This window comes from Pan troglodytes, chromosome 1, assembly GCF_028858775.2.
Source record: "Pan troglodytes isolate AG18354 chromosome 1, NHGRI_mPanTro3-v2.0_pri, whole genome shotgun sequence".
NCBI classification, from domain to species: domain Eukaryota; kingdom Metazoa; phylum Chordata; class Mammalia; order Primates; family Hominidae; genus Pan; species Pan troglodytes.
In genome coordinates, this window is record NC_072398.2 from 47,359,815 (window position 1) to 47,380,088 (window position 20,274).

General features: G+C 48.1%; 1 protein-coding gene and 1 pseudogene across 8 annotated transcripts in view; both read right to left on the bottom strand.

The window, feature by feature from the left end:
* NAV1 (neuron navigator 1) overlaps positions 1 to 20,274 on the bottom strand; it is a 305,087-nt gene that overhangs the window by 89,047 nt on the left and 195,766 nt on the right. For all 8 annotated transcript variants that reach the window (XR_010151245.1, XM_054657486.2, XM_063793802.1 and 5 more), the window contains one exon: positions 19,012 to 19,377. Coding sequence is in view for 7 of the 8 variants with exons in the window: in XM_054657486.2 (XP_054513461.1) it covers positions 19,012 to 19,377 (366 nt within the window). In the remaining variant the exon portion in view is untranslated. The remainder of the gene's footprint in view (positions 1 to 19,011; positions 19,378 to 20,274) is intronic.
* Positions 4,235 to 4,334, bottom strand: LOC112207012 (U6 spliceosomal RNA; annotated as a pseudogene).

The following is a 20,274-nucleotide window of genomic DNA, read 5'->3' on the forward strand; positions in this document are numbered from 1 at the left end:
GAAAGGGGTAGGCACAGGGGTTTACTTGGAGGGACAGGGGTCTTGTGCATGGAGCTGAGCTGTTCCTGAACATTCCCTCGCAGCCCCCCAGAGACCATGTGGCTCCATCCCTCATCCTCATACCTGGAGGCCTGCCCACCCTTCCTTCCACCCTCCTCCCTGTGTGTCTCACCTCACACAGGGACTGGAGGAGCAACCATAAAGAGAACAAGTCTCAGCCAGTAGCTCAGCTCAGGGGAGAGGCTCTCAGCTGAGTCCCCACTGAGCATTCTGGGGTATAGGGTCTCTAAATCACCTCCTTCTTGGGATTGATTCCGGAGCTGCCAGAACCCAACAGAAGGCAAGTTTCCTGCTATAAGTTCCTCTTTCCTTCTTGATGAGGAGGGTAAGTCCCACAGTAGTGTCTACCTTACTGCTTCGTGGAGGTTATGGTGGGCTTTTATAGGGGAAGGAGCAGGATCCCAGAAGCGTTGCTACTTAAATAAGTAACATGCAAATTAGCACCTGCTATTTTCAGGTCAGGGCGCTTTGGGTAATTGGCAGCAGCACTGAAGAGAAATGCTGTCTGGGAGTTTTTTGTGAAAATATGAAAACACAGCCTCCCCTGTCAATGGGGAGCTTCTGCGCTTGAAGGGGCCCTGACCTTGCCTGTCATGAGGGTGTGGCAGAGTGGAAGGGATATGGTGGCACGGTTGTCTTGACTACAGTGGGGGTGGAGGGTGGGGGACGGGCAATGAAGGGGTGACTCTGAGCATGACTGTAGCCTGGGGTGCAGGGAGTGGGGGGCAGCGGAGGGACACATGATAGAGGGGGATGACACCTGCTGAAAGGGAGCTGGGAGTCAGGCACTTGTCCAGAAAGAAAACCCAGCCAAAGAGGGAGAGAGGAAAAAGGCCTGTCTATCTCACATAGGCTTCCTCTGTGCTCCTGTGGGGCTTCTCTTCAAAAAGCCCGTAGGAGCCATGATCTCATTTGTCTCCCGTGCCAGCACTCTCACAGCAGCTCTTTACAAGGGGGAAACTGAGGCATAGAAAGTCCAGGAAATGTCCAAAGCAGAGGGCAGAATGCAGGCTAATATGCATGAGGTCCCTCAGCCAGATTCCTGGGAGGGGGTAATTCTCTCTTCCTTCCCACACCTTCCCCACCTCAAAGGATCTCTGGAGTCACCTTGGCTGAGGCCCAAGGTTCTTTTGGCTGAAGTTTCATTTCCAACAGAGACATCGAAAGATAGTTTATGGGAGGCTCTCCTTGTCTCCTGGACAATAATCTCAGAGGTTGATGTGGTTGGTTAGAATGGGGTAAGAAAAAAAGGGAAAGACTTGAGAAGCAGTTTGGTGTGCTCTAAATTCCAGTGTCGCTTGCCTGAGGGTTTCTGGGTTCCAGGGTCACCTGTCTGGGGCCTGATCACATACCCGATTTCCTGGTGAGCCCCAGAAATGAGACCCTTGAGAGGATTAGGGTCCCAAGGTAGGTATCCACAACTCTGTCCACTGACCTGCCCTCATGTCTTCTCGTTCCCATCAATCATAAGGCTATTTCATTCCTCAGATGGAAAAGCCTGTCCTTGAACAAGTTTTGGCCAGTCAGAGAATGCCCCTCTGGGCCTGTGGGTGATAGCTGGGCCTGTGACTCCTCTGCATCCTAGCCAGGCCTAGTTGATAGCATAGTGGCAGAAGCAGGACAATGGGCATTTTACAGCAGAGTGATTAAAAAGAGAAAGAATTAAACCAGAATGGAGGGGCAGGGAAAGGAAAGAGAAAGGAATTGGGAGAGGGACTTCAGTGAATTAACCCTTTCCATACTGTGGCAGGATCAATGGGGAATTACCTGGCCACATCCTTAATCCCAGCTTTCAAAAACCTACTCCCAGATCCCCCAATGACCCTACTGAATCCTGAGGGAATCATCTGTCATGACCTTGACAGATGTCTAAGAAAATAATTTCCAGTCTCTGTGTAGAAGTTTTCAAAGCATTTTCACATCCATGAGTTTATTCTATTTTCAAATAACCTAGTGATCTAAGGTGAGGCAGGTATTATTATACTTGCTTTAGAACATTAACAGCAAGAAAGGTTAATAATAGAGTGGCCTTGTTTGGCCACAGGTTTAGAAGCCACAGTGACATTGGGTCCAGGTCCAGGCAATGGATTTCTTTACCATTAGCAATGCCTGTGTCTTCCAGAGTTCCTCATGCATGAATGTGGGGCGCTTCTCTCCTTTCCTAGACCAGCATGGCTGCTGTCTTTCCTCCTCAACCTCCAGGCCCTTCCTGCAGGAAATGCCAGGTACCCTGGATCAGACCCAGTTCATGTGGTCAGAAAATCCAGAACGTTTGAGCCAAAAAGGACTTTAGAGAGCATCTAGTTCAAACCGCTCATTTTCACAGAGGAGAAAATTAGGCCCAGACAGGGCAAGTGACTAGCTCAAGATCCTTCCACACAATCCAGGTGTCTTGATTCCTGGGGCAGGCTTCTTTTTACCAGTCAATGGCACCACTTCTTGCCAACTCCCTCCCTGGTGTGGGGCTCAGATTGACAGGTTTGGAAGGTAGATGGGAGAGTTTGAACTGGGGGCACTGGGGGTCAGCAGATGCACAGTGGAGTGTTCCAGAGCTCAGCCCTAATCCCAGCTGAGATTTCTCTGGGGCAGCAAATCAGACAGCTGGAGGAAGGGGTCCTGCTCCCAGCTGTGTTACTGTTCAACAAATATTTATATAACCTTTGAGGAGACCTGCCTTTCTCACCACCCCACAGTTGGGAGGGGCAGGAGAGAGGGTAGACCCTCCAGATCTTGTATAGTGAGCTACCGTCTCAGTAATCCTAGCTGATTATCTTGCTTCCAGTATCCCAACACATCAGTGGCTTTGTGTGCTTCTGAGAACATGAGACAGAGGACCATAGGAAGGGGTAGGGGAGAGGGGCTGTCTCTCCAGTAAGGGCCTGATGGACCCTCACCTGGGGTCACTGGGCAGATGCCAGGGTGTGTGTGAGTGTGTGTGTGTGTTTGTGTGTGTACAAACCCTCCACCTCAAGAGGCCAGGAGCAATCATTTCAGATCAGCTTAAGCACCCATGCCACTGCACTCCAGTGGTTCTCCGTTGCTAATTTGGATCCCAAATCTCTGGGAAACACAAATGAAACCTCATACAATGTATTGAGAAAGTACTGTAAATGATCTCCTTCTTCTTCTTCTTCTTCTTCTTCTTCTTCTTCTTCTTCTTCTTCTTCTTCTTCTTCTTCTTCTCCTCCTCCTTCTCCTTCCTCCTCCTCCTCTTCCTCCTCCTCCTCCTCTTCTTCTTCTTCTTCTTCCTCTTCTTCTTTTTTTCTTTTTTGAGACAGGGTCTTGCTCTGTCACCCAGGCTGGAGTGCAGTGGCATGGACACGGCTCACTCCAGCCTCAATCTCCAATCACTCAAGCGATCCTCCCACCTCAGCCTCCTGAGTTGCTGGGACCACAGGTGCAAGCCATCATCACCAGCTAATTTTAAAATTTTTTGTACAGAAGTAGTCTTGCTGTGTTGCCCAGGCTGGTCTCGAACTCCTGGGCTCAAGCAATCCGCCCACCTAAGCCTTCCAAAGGGCTAGGATGAGAGGTGTGAGCCATCACACCTGGCCAATGTTATCTTCTTTAATCCTCAAAACCGTCTCCCCACCTCCACTTCTATCCCTGGTGTGAGCCACCATCCATTCTCACTTAGCTAACTGCAGCAGTCTCCCTTCCATGCTTCCTGGTTCCCCTGGTGTCCCTGTGGTCTGCTCTCCTCATAGTAGCCAGACAGACCCTTTGCAAAACATGTTGGATCACATCGTCCCTCTCCCTGAAGTCCTTCAGTAGCTTCCTCTCTCTTGGAAGAAAAGCCAAAGTCCTCAGCATGGCACACATGGCCTCTGGCTACCTGTGACCTCATTTCTGGCCACTTGCCCCCTTGCTAACTCTGCTTCAGCCACACTGACCTCCCTGCAGTTCCTTGAACTTATGCCAATTCCTGCCTCTGGGCCTTTGCATATACTCTTCTGTCTGCCTGGACAGCTCTCTCCCCAGTTATCTGCACAGTTTATCAAAGAAACCTTCCCTGACTATCCACTCTCAAATACCGGCTACCCCATCACTCTCTGCCCCTTACCCTGCTTTATTTTTCCTTATGACACACAGCACCACCTAACCTATTGCATGCTTATTTGTTAGCTTGTTTGCCATTTCTTTTTCTCTCTTTTTTTAATTTAATATATATTTTTTAAATATAGAAGGCTTCACAGATTTGGGTGTCATCCTTGCACATGCTAATCTTCTCTGTATTGTTCCAATTTTAGTATATGTGCTGCCAAAGCGAGCACTGCCATTACTTTCTTTTTTCTTTTTTGAGAAGGAGTCTCGCTCTGTCACCCAGGCTGGAGTGCAGTGGCTCAATCTCGGCTCACTGCAAGCTCTGCCTCCCAGGTTCATGCCATTCTCCTGCCTCAGCCTCCCTAGTAGCTGGGACTACAGGCACGCACCACCATGCCCAGCTAATTTTTTGTATTTTTAGTAGACACGGGGTTTCACCATGTTGGCCAGGATGGTCTCGATCCCTTGACCTTATGATCCGCCCGCCTTGGCCTCCAAAAATGCTGGGATTACAGGCATAAACCACCATGCCTGGCCCTGCCATTTCTTTTTTGTTTTGGTTTTTGAGACAGAGTCTCTCTCTGTTGCCCAGGCTGGAGTACAGTGGTATGATCTTGGCTCACTGCAACCTCCGCCTCCTGGGTTCAAGCGATTCTCATGTCTCAGCCTCCTGAGGAGCTGGGATTACAGGCACGCGCCACCATGCCCAGCTAATTTTTGTATTTTTAGTAGACACAGGGTTTTGCCATGTTGGCCAGGCTGGTTTTGAACTCCTGACCTCAAGTGATCCACCCGCCTTGGCCTCCCAAAGTGCTGGGATTACAGGCGTGACCCACCACACCTGGCCATTTCTTTTCATACATGAGTTTAAGAGCAATGCCTATTTTTCCTCCTGCCACATCTGCAGTGTCTGGTATATATTAGGTGGTCTACAAGTGTTTATCGAATGTATGAGCAAATATCACAAGGTGGGCATTCCTTTCAGATAATGACACCGAAGCACAAAGAGGCTAAGTAATGCACATAGGTAGTGAGTAGCAAACTGAAAATTATACCACACCAGTTGGGCTCCAGAATGTTCCATCTACTTTGCTACTCTGCTTCCCAAGAGCAGGAAACTAACCACAAGGACTTGTGGAGATATCAGAGAGTGTATAAGCCAGACATGGTGACTCACGCCTGTAATCCCAGCACTTTGGGAGGCCAAGGTGGGTGGATAGCTTGAGCCCAGGAGTTTGAGACCAGCCTGGGCAGCATGGTAAAACCCTGCCTCTACCAAAATAAAAAAAAATACAAAAATTAGTGTGTATTTTAAAATTTAAGAATTAGCCTGTATTACATTTTAAACTTAGCATGGATTAAAAATAGCATCGTGGCACTTGCCTGTAGTCCCAGCTACTTGGGAGGCTGAGGTGGGAGGATTGCTTGGGCCCAAGAAGTCAAGGCTGCAGTGAACCATGATTGTGCCACTGCACTCCAGCCTGGGTGACAGAGTGATGCTTGTCTCAGGGGGAAAAAAAAAAAAAGAGAGAGAGAGATTGTAGAGCTGTTGCCTTCCAAACTTCAGGGGTATCTGATCAGAGCTGGGAAGGGTGGGATCTCTCAGTTGGAACCTCACACAGGGAGCAAGGAGCTCCCTTGTATTTTCCCTGGCTAAATCCAGAAAACAGGGAAGATCAGAGGAAAGTTCACTCCAGCATGGGCACAGGGCAGCTGGCTATCCCCCAGGGCCCCTCTGTGGAGGCTCGCTGTGGCTTGGAAAGGGGCAGTGACAGCCAGATGATAAGCTCTGTCCCTGATCTTCTAATAACACTCAGCAGAATGTCAGCAGTCCTGGGAACCCCAGCTGCTGCAAGTCCCACCACCTGAAATTGTCCATATGGCCATGTATGTGTAGATAGTGTCATTCCTGAACTGCCCTTTGTCATCAAACCCACAGGGGCCAAGACAGAAGCCAGACTTCAAAGTAGAGGAAGAATGAGAGATTGAGGCTGGGTAGAGGGGCTGGAAGAGGGTGAGCAGTCAAAGAGGGCAGGGACTAGGTCAGAGATTTGTTCCTGTCTCCCAAGCTGGAGATGCCCCACAAGAAAGAGACAAGGCATGACACAGACCCCTTTTAGTAGGAGCTGGCCAAAGGAGAAGGGGGGTAGGCTGGTGAGAATATACTCGCCTTGCTCTGGGTCACCCCCCCACCCTCAGGCTGAGCACAAGGTCACTCTTCTTTCTCTGGAGGGGTCCCTCCACCTCTCAGACACTCTCTGTGCCTGTCTGGTTGCCGCACACCCCCTGCACATCGGCGGGCCTGTGTCCTCAAACAGTCGATCTTGTGCACACACAGCCTCTTTGTATCCAGCCACCTCTCACACACATTTGGATGGGTCTCACACAGTATCTGTCTGTCTCTCATTTCCACTGCTTGGCGTGCACATCACAAACGTGCTGACTCTGTTTTTCTACCGCACATGCCCCTGTGTCAGCCTCTCCTACCTTGTCTCTCCGTGATCCTGCCCTGCATATTCAGTGAGTGTTGATCTGCCTCCAATGTAGCTATGTGCTTTCGGTCTCTATGGGCCTGACTCTTTCCTCTGGCCTGCTTTGCAAATCTATACTTTTATGCCTTTTCCTGTGCTTGTTCCATCGTCACACTGATATATAGATGACCACCATTCAGTCCTTCAGCATCTTTGGACCCCCAACCCTGAACACTTCAGTAGGTAAGTCCCTCTGCCTGGCCTGCTGGCCTTTCTTCAGCTGCAGTGAATGGCCTTTTACTGCCAGGCCAGAGACATCTGATAGCCCAGAGGCCAGAGCTGGCCCCTCATGAACATCCTGGACAGCTCAGCCTTTGAGCTGGAGTCAAACAAGGACTTGTATTCACAGAGGCTTGGGTTGCTCCTTCTGCCCTTGGACCAGAATTCCTGACTGTGGCCACTTTGTGGCTCCCCAAAGCAAGACTCTATCCTGGAAGATGGAGAGGTCATGTAAGGGCATTCCAGGAGGGGGTCTCTAACAATGATTCATTGGTCAGTCGACAGCATGGCCTGAGAACCTACACTGCTAGGTGTTGAGGGGAAACAGAGAGAGAGAAGACAGAGTCTCTGTCCTTGGGAAGCTCCTACTCCAGTGGACGCCTGTGATCCCTGCCCCTGACATGCTCACAGGCTTCAGGGACACAAGGGCTGCACACAGAGGGAAAGGCTTCAAGGAGCACATGGTGAGGCAGTAGGTGCACTGGAACGTGCCCAGAATGTCAGAGGCAGAGGCCTGGGTTCTGTTCTGGTGGGGCCACTTTGAGTTATATGATCCTCCCAAGCCAGTTAATCTGAGTTCCAATTTCTTCACTTGTAAATTGGATGGGGGAACAATATCTAATTCACAGTGTTGTTAACATTAAATAAGATAATGCCATATTAGTGTGTGCAAACCATGCATGCTATGCAATTGCGAGAGAATCATAAAAGTGCAAATTACTTGCAGTATGAATTATGCACACAAGTTCCAGGACAACCCGGAGTCCAGTGTGATGAATCAGGAAAGGCTCCCTGGAGGGAGGGGATTTTGCAAAGATGGGTGGGCAACTGGACATCACCACCCAGGCGGAATAGTTGGCCATAGATGATGGCCTTTATAGCTTTGGTTTTCTAGGAGCAACCAAGAGAAGAGATGGAGGTAACATTTACTGACACCTGCTGCATGCCAAGTGTTATTTTTATTCTTTTGTTTTTTTTTTTTAAGACAGAGTTTTGCTGTGTCGCCCAGGCTGGAGTGCAGTGGCACGATCTTGGCTCACTGCAAGCTCCACCTCCCGGGTTCACACCATTCTCCTGCCTCAGCCTCCTGAGTAGCTGGGACTACAGGCTCCCGCCACCACACCTGGCTAATTTTTTGTATTTTTAGTAGAGACGGGTTTTCACCGTGTTAGCCAGGATGGTCTCGATCTCCTGACCTCGTGATCTGCCCGCCTCAGCCTCCCGAAGTGCTGGGATTACAGGTGTGAGCCACCGCACCTGGCCACCAAGTGTTATTTTTTAAGATGGAGTCCGATCTCGGCTCATTGCAACCTCCACCTCCCAGGTTCAAGCAATTCTCGTGCCTCAGCCTCCCAAGTAGCTGGGACTACAGGAGCCTGCCACCACGCCCAGCTAATTTTTGTATTTTTAGTAGAGACGGGGTTTCACCATGTTGGCCAGGTTGGTCTCGAACTTCCGACCTCAAGTGATCCACCTTGGCCTCCCAAAGTGTTGGGATTACAGGTGTGAGCCACTGTGCCCGGCCACCAAGTGTATTACATACACTATATTTCACTACATCCTAAGAACAATCCTATTGCCATATTCGTATTCTCGCTTAAAATAGATAAACAGCTTTTCCAAAGACTCAGAGCTGGGATCTGAACACCAGGCCTGTCATACTTCCAAACTTGTGTTCTTTCTGTAATATCAGACTACATGGAATTTCCAGGCACCACACAAGCTCAGCTGGCTTATCACAGAACATAAGGAAAAGGTTGACAATTAAAGAGGGGAGACAGTGGACAGGTAGACAGGTGGGCAGAGCTGGTGGGGGAAAAGCCAAGCTCATCTCAACAGCTTCCTTGATCCTTACCCATCCTGATTGTCAACCAAATTGCATGTCATCACACTAGGTGAAAACTCCAGCAGCTAAATTGTAGGTTACTAGGACACACTAGAGGGAGGAGCACTCCTTAGCTAGCATTAGTTGCCATAGCAACTAGAATACCTCCAGCAGCCCCTCTGGAATACCTGGCTTACTCCAACCTTTCACCAACCCTGCTGGGTTTGAACAGACACTATTACCCAGATTAACGCTGCACAGACTGAGGGGTGCTGCCCACTATTTTAAGAATTAAGGAGGCTGGGTGCAGTGGCTCACACCTGTAATCTTAGCACTTTGGGAGGTTCACGGGGGATTGGGGATTGCTTGAGCCCAGGAGTTTGAGACCAGCCTGGGCAACATAGTGAAACCCTGTCTCTACAGATGTCTTTTTTTTCTTTTCTTTTCTTTTCTTTTTTTTTTTTTTTTTTTTTTTTTTTGCAATGGAGTTTCACTCTTCTTGCCCAGGCTGGAGTGTAATGGCATGATCTCAGCTCACTGCAAGCTCCACATTCCGGGTACAAGTGATTCTCCTACCTCAGCCTCCCAAGGAGCCAGGATTACAGGAGCCTGCCACGACACCAGGCTAATTTTTTTGTATTTTTAGTAGAGGCGGGGTTTCACCATGTTGGCCAGGCTGGTCTTGAACTCCTGACCTCAGGTGATCCACCTGCCTCGGCCTCCCAAAGTGCTGGGATTACAGGCATGAGCCACCGCGCCTGGACTTCTACAGAAAAATTTAAATACTAGCCAAGTGTGGTGATGTGTGCCTGTAGTCCCAGCTACTCAGGAGGCTGAGGTGGGAGGATCACGTGAGCCTAGGAGGTAGAGGCTGCCATGAGCCGTGATTACACCACTGAACTCTAGCCTGTGCAACAGAGTGAGATCCTGTCTCAAAAAAAAAGAAAAAGAAAAAAAAAAGGAGTGTTTTGAGAGCCAGGGGTTCACATCTGACCCAGGAATCTAACTCCACACCTTCCTCTTGTCTTTCCTTCCCATCTTTCCTGTTTATAACTGGTGGTATTTGTGTCCCACCTATGCCCCCTGCAGTCACTGTTCCTGTATGTGTTGTCTGAGCACGACTGTGGGCGCCTGTGACTCGAACTCAGGGATTCCTCTCAGCCTATGTGCAGCACGCTTGAAACACAGACCCAATGCCCTCTAGGAGCTGCCCTCAGCCAATAATGAATGGGAGCTGACATATAAATACCCATGCTTCCTTGCCCTTCTGGTGGGGCAACACTGAGGTGTATTCCACGTCATCTCCTAGAAATCCGTAAGCCCCAGTTGCCCACAGCAGTAACCTGCACATGAACATAGCCTGTAGTGGCTTCCTTCTCTCCCCTAACTCACTTTCCCACTCCTGTCAGCACTTTCTGGGCACCTGCCAAATAAACCACTTGCACCCAAATCCTTGTCTCAAGGTCAGCTTCTGGGGGTGCCCGGCCCAAGACATTCTTCATATGCAAGAAACATGTTTGAGTGAAGGACTGACAGCCCAATTAGCCAAGTCATGATGGGAAAGAGGTCATGGTCACTTGTGTGACTCTGTGTGCAGTTAGCTTAGCTATCTGCACAACAAGCACATGCTATACTCAGCCCAGACCCTAAACCACAGATGGGCACCATTTGCTGCACGAGAACATTGTGTGAACAGGTAAAAATGGGTCAAGACAAATCCATCTTTCTTGGCAAACAACTTATTATGTCATTCTTCCTGTGAGGATCAGAAAGATCATTTTCAAGCATGAAGGTTAATACATTCTTTGTCAAAGAATGTATTATCATCTAGAATGTGTCTGTGACAACTTAGGTCCAGTAGCTTGCTAATGTCTATCATCAAATGGCTGATGAAAGAGAGCCAGCATTTGTTGAGCATTTATGATATCTAACATAAGACAGCATTTATGATATCTAACGTAAGAGTATTAACTAATTTAATCCTCACATCAATCTTACAGAATAGGCACCACTTCTCTCCACAGTTTTCAGCTGAGGAAACAGGCAGAGGGAGGTGAAAAACTCATCCAAACTCACAGAGCTAGGAAGGAAAAGAGACAGGACACAAACACAGGCAGCCTAGCTGTGAGCCTTCACTCTAAACCATGCTATGGCTCTGCCCATCTGTGGTATGCCTGTGTTGATAAGCCCGTTCTCAAAAGTCTGTTTATTTAACTGCACGCTACAGGATTAAAAGAATATCAAGACCGTGTTGTGAAGCATTCCTTGAAACCTAAGTCAAAGCCCAAATTTAATGTCCTCATCTTCCAAGTTTAAGAAATCTTATTTTGATACTCTAGCAACCCCTAATTAAGGCAGAAGCCATCAGCTAAATGAAGAGAACATTACATGGAGATCGGAATAATAGATTTCTTTTTTTTTTTTTTTTTTTTTTTGAGATGGAGTTTTGCTCTTGTTGCCCAGGCTGGAGTGCAGTGGTGCGATCTTGGCTCACTACAATTTCCACCTCCTGGGTTCAAGCGATTCTCCTGCCTCAGCCTCCTGAGCAGCTGGGATTACAGGTGTGCACCACCACGCTGGCTAATTTTGTATTTTTAGTAGAGATGGGGTTTCATCATGTTGTTGTTGGTCAGGCTGGTCTTGAACTCCTGACCTCAGGACATCTACCCACCTCGGCCTCCCAAAGTGCTGGGATTACAGGCATAAGCCACCACGCCCAACCAGAATAATAGATTTCAAACTGACAGCTCTTTATACTTTTCAAAGCACTCTTACTATTCTTTTCCATTTGATCCTCTTAAGGCAAAAATGATTACCTTTTTTACAAATGAACAAACTAAGACTCAGAGAGGCTAGGTGGCTTTCTCAGTGCCACAGCAAGTTAGAGCCGTGCTTAGGATTGAACTCCAGATCTCAGAATTAGCCCAGTGCTTCTTCCCTACACCACAAAGAAGCATCAGCCAAGGCTATGTGTATGAATCTGGAGTCAGCATTCTAATTGTTAGATATTATCTTCAATGAAGCAATAGCTATCATCTACTTCAACTACATACTGCTTCCTTTACTGTGGACCCAATAAGTACCCTACCTTTCTATTTTATTTTAATTTTTAAAAGTTATTTAACTTTCTAGAGACAGGGTCTTTGTCGCCCAGGCTGGTGTGCAGGGGTGTGATCATAGCTCACTGCAACCTCAACTCCTGGGCTCAAGGAATTCTCCCTCTTCAGCCTCCTGAGTAGCTGGGACCACAGGCACATGCCACCATGCCCAGCTAAGTTTTAATTTTTTTTGTAGAAACAGTGTCTTGCTATGTTGCCCAGGCCTAGTCTTGAACTCCTGGTCTCAAGCGATCCTCTCACCCTGGACTCCCAAAGTGCTGGGATTACAGACATAAGCCACTGCGCCTAGCCCACTTATTCATGTTTTTTTTTTTTAAGAGATGGAGTCTTGCTCTGTCACCCGGGCTGGAGTGCAGTGGCACAATCATAGCTCACTGTAGCCCCCCCAACTCCTGGGCTCAAGTGATCCTCTTGTCTCAGCCTCCCAGGTAGTTGAGACTATCCATAGGCACGTGCTGCCATGCCCAGGGTATCACTTTGTTGCCCAGGCTGCCTACCTCCCTTTTAGATTTGAAGTCCTTTCAGGAGAGAAACTGAGTTTCCTTCCTGAACTTGAATGTTGGGTCCTCCCGAGGATGGCCCCCTACTGCTCTCTGCTTCTATCCTTGGGTTCCATGAGCAAAAACTAGGCCTGGCCCAGCTGTCCCGCTAGGCGGGATTCCTAAAGACCTACCAGGAAACAGAGAAGGCAAAGGCAGAAGAAGACATAAGAAGTGGGACAACTCTACTCCTTGTCCATTCAAATTCAAAAGGGGTCTCTTCTCTTTGTACAAACCACATAAACCCAGTGCTCATTGCAAGAGAATTCTTATCGATGAGGGTGGCTGGGTTGGGTATCTTGAGGTCTGAGAGTCAGACATGAGCCAAGTGGGAGGGCAGTGAATGCAGCTCCTTCTCAGGAGGGTAGCTGCAGAGGCTGGGGCCCTGTCAGCAAGGCTGGAAGTGTCTCTTTAAGGCTTGAGCTCGCTGATTCTGGGAGCACAGAGCCAGCCTGGGAGAAGGCAGGGGCCTACAGTTTATTTTATTTGACATTTTTCAACGTCAGGACACTTCAGAGCCAAAGAGGAAACGAATCCCATCTGTTCTGAGCCCCCAAGCACAGTTCAAGAGGACAGGCTGGGGAGTGGAGGAAGGGGCGGTGAAGAGAAAAATAAGAAGACTGGAACATCCAGCCACACACGGAGGGCAGGAAGCCACCTGATGAGAGAGCCAGGGTGTGGCAGAAGTCGCCAAGGAATCCTTCTGTTCCCGACACACGCTTACAGCACTCACTCAAGATGGAGCCTGCTGACTCTGTCTAAGGCCCTGTGGCCCTTGGCATAGGTTGCAGGACAGCAGTCCTGTCAGGGCTGTGGACCTCACACCTCTATGTAATGTGAAGGGCACCCTCTGGAGTTGTGGGACTTGGCAGTAGTGTTACTGCACTGGCCTGCAAGTCCCCATCCATTACTGCCACCCAGCTCAGACACAGCTCACCCATTCACATACACAAAAATGGACACATTGAGAGGGAAACCCACATTAAAGTAGGGAGAAGATGGAGGGCCCTCTGACCTCCTCCCATCAGGCACGTGTGCCTCCTATACTCAGTGCCTGCATCCACCTCTGTATGGGTACCCATCCTCTATTTCCCTCCCACTCCAATGGATGCCAGGGATGGAAGGACAGATGGCTGTGAAACTTATCTTCTTATTTAGATTAAATTCCAGACTTTCCTATTTTTAGAAAAACAAATTCCTTTTGTATTTCCAAGTGGTAAAAATGGCCCGAGCTGTCATCTAGGACAGTCAGCAGCCAACTCAAAGTTGTCTGCAGTGTCATGATTTGGATATTACCCTGGCGAGACTACTTCTAGTGTCAAGCGGGTGATCAGTCTAGGTGCCAAATTTTAAGAGGATCATTGACGTCCTGAGAGCTTCCAGAGGAGGGTGACCAGGACAATGAAAGGTTTGAAAAACTGGGTCATTGAAAAAAGTACTGAAATAAGCTAGGGACTTTTTCTTTTTCTTTTTGGTCTAGAGAATATTTGAGCTATATTAAGAACATGTTGAAATATTTGGATGAAGAGTTACACCCTTATTCTATTTTTCCCAGATGACAGAATTTGAATCAATAGGTAGAAGTTACAGCGAAGCAGATTTCAGTTGAATATTTAGAAACTTTCTTATAACTTAATTCTGTATGATATGGAATAAGCTTCCCATCACTGTGCCTATGCAAGCCAAGGATGAAAGACTGTCTGTCAGGGATACTGTAGATAAGATTATTGTACTAGATAGGAACATGGACTAGTCTAAAATTACTGAGAAGCTTTAGAAAAATGTGGCTTTCTGGGTAGCAGAGATTCTGCATTGGTAAGTCTGAGGCTTAGAATTTGTATTTCCAAAAAACCCCATCAGCTATAAAACTCTCAGAAGAAAACGTAGGGGAAAAGCTGCATGGCGTTAGATTTTGCAATGATTTCTTAGATATGACACTCAAAGCATAGCCAACAAAAGAAAAAAACAGATAAACTGGATTTCATCTAAATAAAAAGCTTTTGTGCATCAAAGGATACATCTACAGAATGAAAAGGAAACCCAATACACAGAATGAAAGAAAATATCTCCAAATCATACATGTGATAAAAGGTTCATATCTAGCATATATAAAGAACTCTTAACACTCAAAAAGAAATTAAACAACACAATTTAAAAATGGGCAAAGGACTTGAATAGATATCTCTCCAAAGAAGATGTACAAATAGCTAATAAGTACATAAAGCTGCTCCATATTACTAATCACTACAGAAATCAAAACCACAATGAGATAACCACTTCACCTCCATCAGGATGGGTTTTTTCTTTTTTTGAGTTGGAGTCTCACTCTGTCGCCCAGGCTGGAGTGCAGTGGTGCAATCTCGACTATCTGCAACCTCCGCCTCCTGGGTTAAAGCAATTCTCCTGTGTCAGCCTCCCGAATAGCTGGTATTACAGGCACGCACCACCATGCCAGCTAGTTTTTGTAGTTTTGGTAGAGATGGGGTTTCACCCCACACCAGTTGGCCGGACTGGTCTCCAACTCCTGACCTCAAGTGATCTACCCACCTCAGCCTCCCAAAATGCTGGGATTACAGGTGTGAGCCACCGCGCCTGGCCAGGATGGCTATTATAAATACAAACAAAACAGAAAATAGTAAATGTTGGGGAGAATTCGGAGAAATTAGAACCCTCATTTATTGCTGGTAGAAATATCAAATGGTGCAGCCATTGTGGAAAACGGTATGGTGGTTCCTCAAAACAAACAAACAAACAAACAAACAAACAAAAAACACATAGAATTACCATATGATACAGCAATTCCATTTCCAGGTATATACCCAAAAAGAACCGAAAGCAGGGACTTGAATAATATTTGGACACTAATTTTCAGAGCAACATTCTTCACAATAGCCAAAAGGTGGTAACAACCCATGAACAGATGAATGGGTAAACAAAATGTGGTGTATACCTACAACAGAATAGAGTTCAACCTGAAAAAAGAATGAAATTCTAATGCTACAACATAAATGCTCTCTGATGACATTATGCTAAGTAAATAAGCCAGTCATTAAACAACAACAACAACAAAGACTGTATGATTCCACTTATATGGGTTACCTAGAGTAGTCAAATTCATAGAGACGAAAAGTAGAATGGTGGCTCCCAGGAGCTGAAGGGAGGAGGAAAGGGTAGCTACTGTTTAATGGGTACAGAGTTTCTCTTTGGGGAGAAGACAGAATTCTGGAGATGGACATGATGATGGTTACACAGCAGTGTGAATGTACTGAATGCCACTAAACTGTACACTTTAAAATGGTTAACATAAAATGGTAAATTTTATGTTATACATATATAACCACAATTTTTAAAAATAAATCCTTTTTAAAAAACATGTATGATTATTCTGGTAGCAGCATCAGAGTCACTTTCTTCCTTCTAGTTTGCTGACTTCAGTTTGAAGAATTTGCCTTCTTTGGTTTGCTGACTAATGACCTGAAAGGGGCCTGGTCACTGGAGGGAGTAGGGAGAGCTGACTTGAGACTGAACAGGGGCTTGGGAAGAGCCGTCAAAGGGATGATCCCCCCGCAGATAAACAGAGTGTGGAGAAAGCGCCAGAATTACTGTCATCTTTTATGGCTCACTCGGATAGCTTGGAGCCGATTATGTCACCCAGTGGGGAAAGATCAGCTTTTCTGCTGGCCCAGTGCTGGGAGCTCTTGGGAGGTGGGAAAGTAAATTGCAGTGGGCCGAGGCTGATGGGTGGGCAGGGGTGTCGCAGTGTGGAGGGAAGCGCTGAAGCTATCCCTACAGGGAACAGTCCTACCCCTTTAATGACTAGAAAAACAGTTTTTTAAGAAATAGGACATTTTCTAAATTATAACATCTAGATGGAAACCACAGTGGGGATGAGAAGACCAACAGGAGGCTGAGCAACGACAGCTCAGGTTTGCATGTTCACTTAAAGAGTCGCTGGAATCCAGGTTGCCCTGTTACTAATTAAAACAACAACAACACTTAACCATGAAAACACATAATCGAGGAGTGACTGTTTACATTAAATTACTGGGGATTATAAGTTGATTCCCTTCAACTCTGACTTCTCAGATGGCCATGTTTACAGTCCCGGCAGGGAAGTTAACAAACTCGTGTTAAGGGTTACTGCTAACTGAAGGTTGACCATAAAAAATGCATGTGAAATGATCTTGTAAACTAGCATCACAGTTTACAGGAAGGTCCACTTTATGGATATTGCCATGCCAACAATTGATTCTGTGTTCCCCATGCAAACTCCAGGCTTCCCAAGGCTTACAGCTGGGGGCTGTGCAGGGAAGGCAAGTTCTTATTCATGCTAGTCTCGGTGAACTCTAATTTTTAAAAAATGGATTCGGGAACACACATCCTGTCCAGAGGAAGGAGGATAAAGCAAGGGTGTTAGAGGGGGGATAAAGGGGGTCTTTCCTACCCTTTCCCCCTGCATTCCATGCCCCCACAGCCTATTATCTATGCCCCTGGGATTGACCAGCTGCTACTAGATCTGTCTTTGCTGCTGATGCTGAGTAAGTGGGACTCTGGTCAGACTACACACCCCTGACGGTAAGAATCATGTCTCTCCATCAGTCTGGGACTCTAATAACAACAAAAATAATATAGCAACAAAAATAATAGCTATCATTTAGTGAGCATTTACAATGAGCCAGGAATTATTCTAAGTACTTTACATATATTAACCCATTGAATCCTCATCAGAACCCTGAGATAAGTTCTACTGTTATCTGCATTTGACAGATAGACAAATGAAATAAAGCCTGGGGAGGTGAACCAGTTTGCTCAAGCTCATACAGCTAGTTAAGAGCCAGAGGTCCTGCCACCTTCCTCAGACTGCGACGTCTCCAAGCAGGGCTCCTGTACCTTTCAACACTTGGGGTATTTTCTGCCATGGCCATCAGGTGGGTTGGTGGGGTGAAGGGCTCTCAGAGGGATCTCGTTTCCATCAGTTTGGGAGCTGTGCTGGGCAGGGGTCCCATCACCTCCATCAATCCGGGAGCTGTGCTGGGCAGGGGCCCTATCACTTCCCCTGTCTGGAAGCTCCCTAGGGTCTAGGGCTATGGTTCTTCTAACACATGGGGGACTTTCTAAAGACTCAGCCCCGCAGGGCTTGTGCCACCCTCTGCACCCTCCTGGGATTCTCAGAGGAGGGCAGTAACCTGACACTTCCTCAGGCAGTCCCTGGCAGCTTCCTAGGGCAGAGGCTGTGTGGAGCAGCTCCTCACACACCTTGGCTCTCCTTCCTGCCCAGCACAGGCCTCTGACCACAGAAGGAGCTCAGGATCTGTGCACTGCATGGCTTTTCTCTGGTCCCAGCTCCAGGCTGGCGGATCTGAGCGTGAGCACGAGGTTGGGCTGGCCCCTGGGATTTAACAGGCAGTAAACAACTCCATTCATGCGTCAGTTGTTTTGCTCCAGAGCAGCCTCATCAGCTGGACAAGCCCTAACCAGATCCCTCCAAGTTCTCTGCAGGGGTGGAGATGGGGGTGGGGAACAGTGGATGGCCTGGAGCTTGGCTCTGGTCTTTTCCGAGGAGAGGCTACTTTCCACTCCCTTGAAGTCTGGGATTTTTATTGGGGAGAGGCAGGCCCTGGCAGTAAGATATTAAGTCCCTGAGAAGGAAGGGAAGGGGTGCTGCTGCTACTTGTATGGCCCCTTGGCAGAGGAGGGCACCAGCAAACCAAGAAGGGAGAGTGGAAGTGGCAGTAGGCTAAGAGGTGCTCCAGAGAAGCTTCCAGAACCACTGCCTCTCTCTCCTGTCTCTGGGCTTGGAAGAGTTGGCCAGGATCCCCCTAAGCGCCCAGCACTTCATTCTTCCTATCCTCTCTTCTATCCTCCCAGACCAGGAGAGGACAGCCAGAATGAAGTGCTGGGGGCTTGGGGTCCTGGCCAACTCTTCCAAGGTTGGAAGGCATAGGCACAACTCTGTCAATTAAGGCAGAAAAATATAAGAAGATGAGGGTCCCTGCAGGGCAAAAGGCAGGAAAGAAGGATTTGACACGCTGGGTAGGGATTAGGAAGTTGCATGATTGGTAGAAGGTTTGCACAGGAAGAAACCCAAGGAGCAGACACCGAGGACCACAGGGGTCGGATAGGGAACTGAGGGGTTAGGAACCCCTGGCAAAGGAAGTGGAGCTACTGCTGCTACTCACTGTTTGACTAGCGATTTCACCCACAAGCTCTCATTTTCTCTTCTTAGGTAGACAGATACGATGTTAATAACCTTTTTGGTTTTTTTTTTTTGCAAATGGGAAAGCAGATTTAGTTGTCCAGGGTCTACACAGAGTTCGCATAAGAGCTGGGAATAAAATGCTTTTCCAAGGCTCTTTGAGCCAGTTTATTGAGGGCAAAGAGCCAGGGAGGAGGGTGACAGAATGACAGCCACAGAGACCAATGAGAGGGAGGCGCCTTCATTGACCAATCAGCTCCTCGGATGTAGGCCCTGCCCACACCACACCCAAGTCTAGAATAAACCACATCGAATTTCAGAGGCAATCACAAAGTGTACACAACACACTTTTGTGTACTTTCATAGCAGCACAGCAAACCAAAACCCCTGTTTTGGGTTCCACTCCACTTTTAAGGCGTCGCATCCCAGTGGTCTTTCCACCATCCTCCCCCGCCATCCAAGAAGCCCCTGCGCTTACCCGGTAGTGATGTCGTCATCCTCCGTCATGGTCTTGCCCATGAGGTCACTGTCGCTCATGTAGCCGGACTTGAGGTCCACCTCATCCGAGTCTAGGGATTCGACCAGCTCCAGGCGGGAGATATGGCTGAGCTTGCTGGGGCTGCGCATGGGCATGGTGTGGGAGTAGTGGGCCCGTTCGCCGTGCATGTACCAGGCGGGCGTCCCCTCCGAGCGGCAGCTCCCACCCACAGAGGGCGCGTCACCAGCCTGCAGCCGCGGACTGGACTGGCCATAGCGCCATGACAGAGGGGACGAGCGGTTGGAGAGGCTGGACACACTGCGTGGGTTGGCGTCATCGCTGTCGTAGCAGGTCATCTCCAGGGAGCTGGGTGGAGAGCAGAAGGCCCTACTTAGTCCTTGGCACAGCCGCCGTGTGCCCTGTCCCCTCACACGCACCCCAGCAATGCCTCCCCTCCACCCACAGGCCCTGTCACCTCCTCCCCACCTGCCCAAGCTCCACCTCCTCCATGAGGCCTCTGGTTGTGTGTTACCTTTGTGATACGTTATCTGTTTGACAAAGGAAATGATCTTAAGTGGCTAGGGAAGAAATCCTGTATACTGTTAAGAGCCTAGATTGTGTAATATGACCTAGGTTTGAATTCTTTTTTTGCTATTTGTTAGTAAAGGAGCTCAAGGAAAGTAAATAACTAAAGCTTCAGTTTCCCCATATGTACAATGGGGATAATGGCATAACATCTACCTTATAGAGTTGTAAGGATCACATATGTACAGACAGAACACAGTGCCTGGTATATGGAAGGGGTCAACAGACCTGGAGGCAAGTGGGAGAGACTGGTCACTTGAGCTTAGAAGGCCTTGGTCATTTTGTTAATGGTGTGTCCATCACCTATCTTCTAGTAATTAGCTGAGGGCTAGCTGATTCCCAAACATCAGATATAGGAAAGCTGAAGTAGAGTGCAGAGAGTATAGGAAAAGCTTTGGGAATCTGGGATGTATGGCAGGTCCCCAGTAAGACTAGTCCAAGCCACAGGCCTAGGGCAGCAGGGGAAGTAGAGCCTCCCCAGAGAATAGAAGCAGCCTTAACTGGACAAAGGAGAGGACACAGGGAACCAGACATGGGGGTGAAGCCAAATGTCCGGAGTCTCAAGCCTCAGGCCCTGCTAGACCAGGCCAAGGGAGCAATGCCCAGGTGAGTGTTGGATGGCCTGAGACTAGGGGAACCTGGGGGACTAGGGAAGGAGATAGGGCCAGGCGGGCTGCA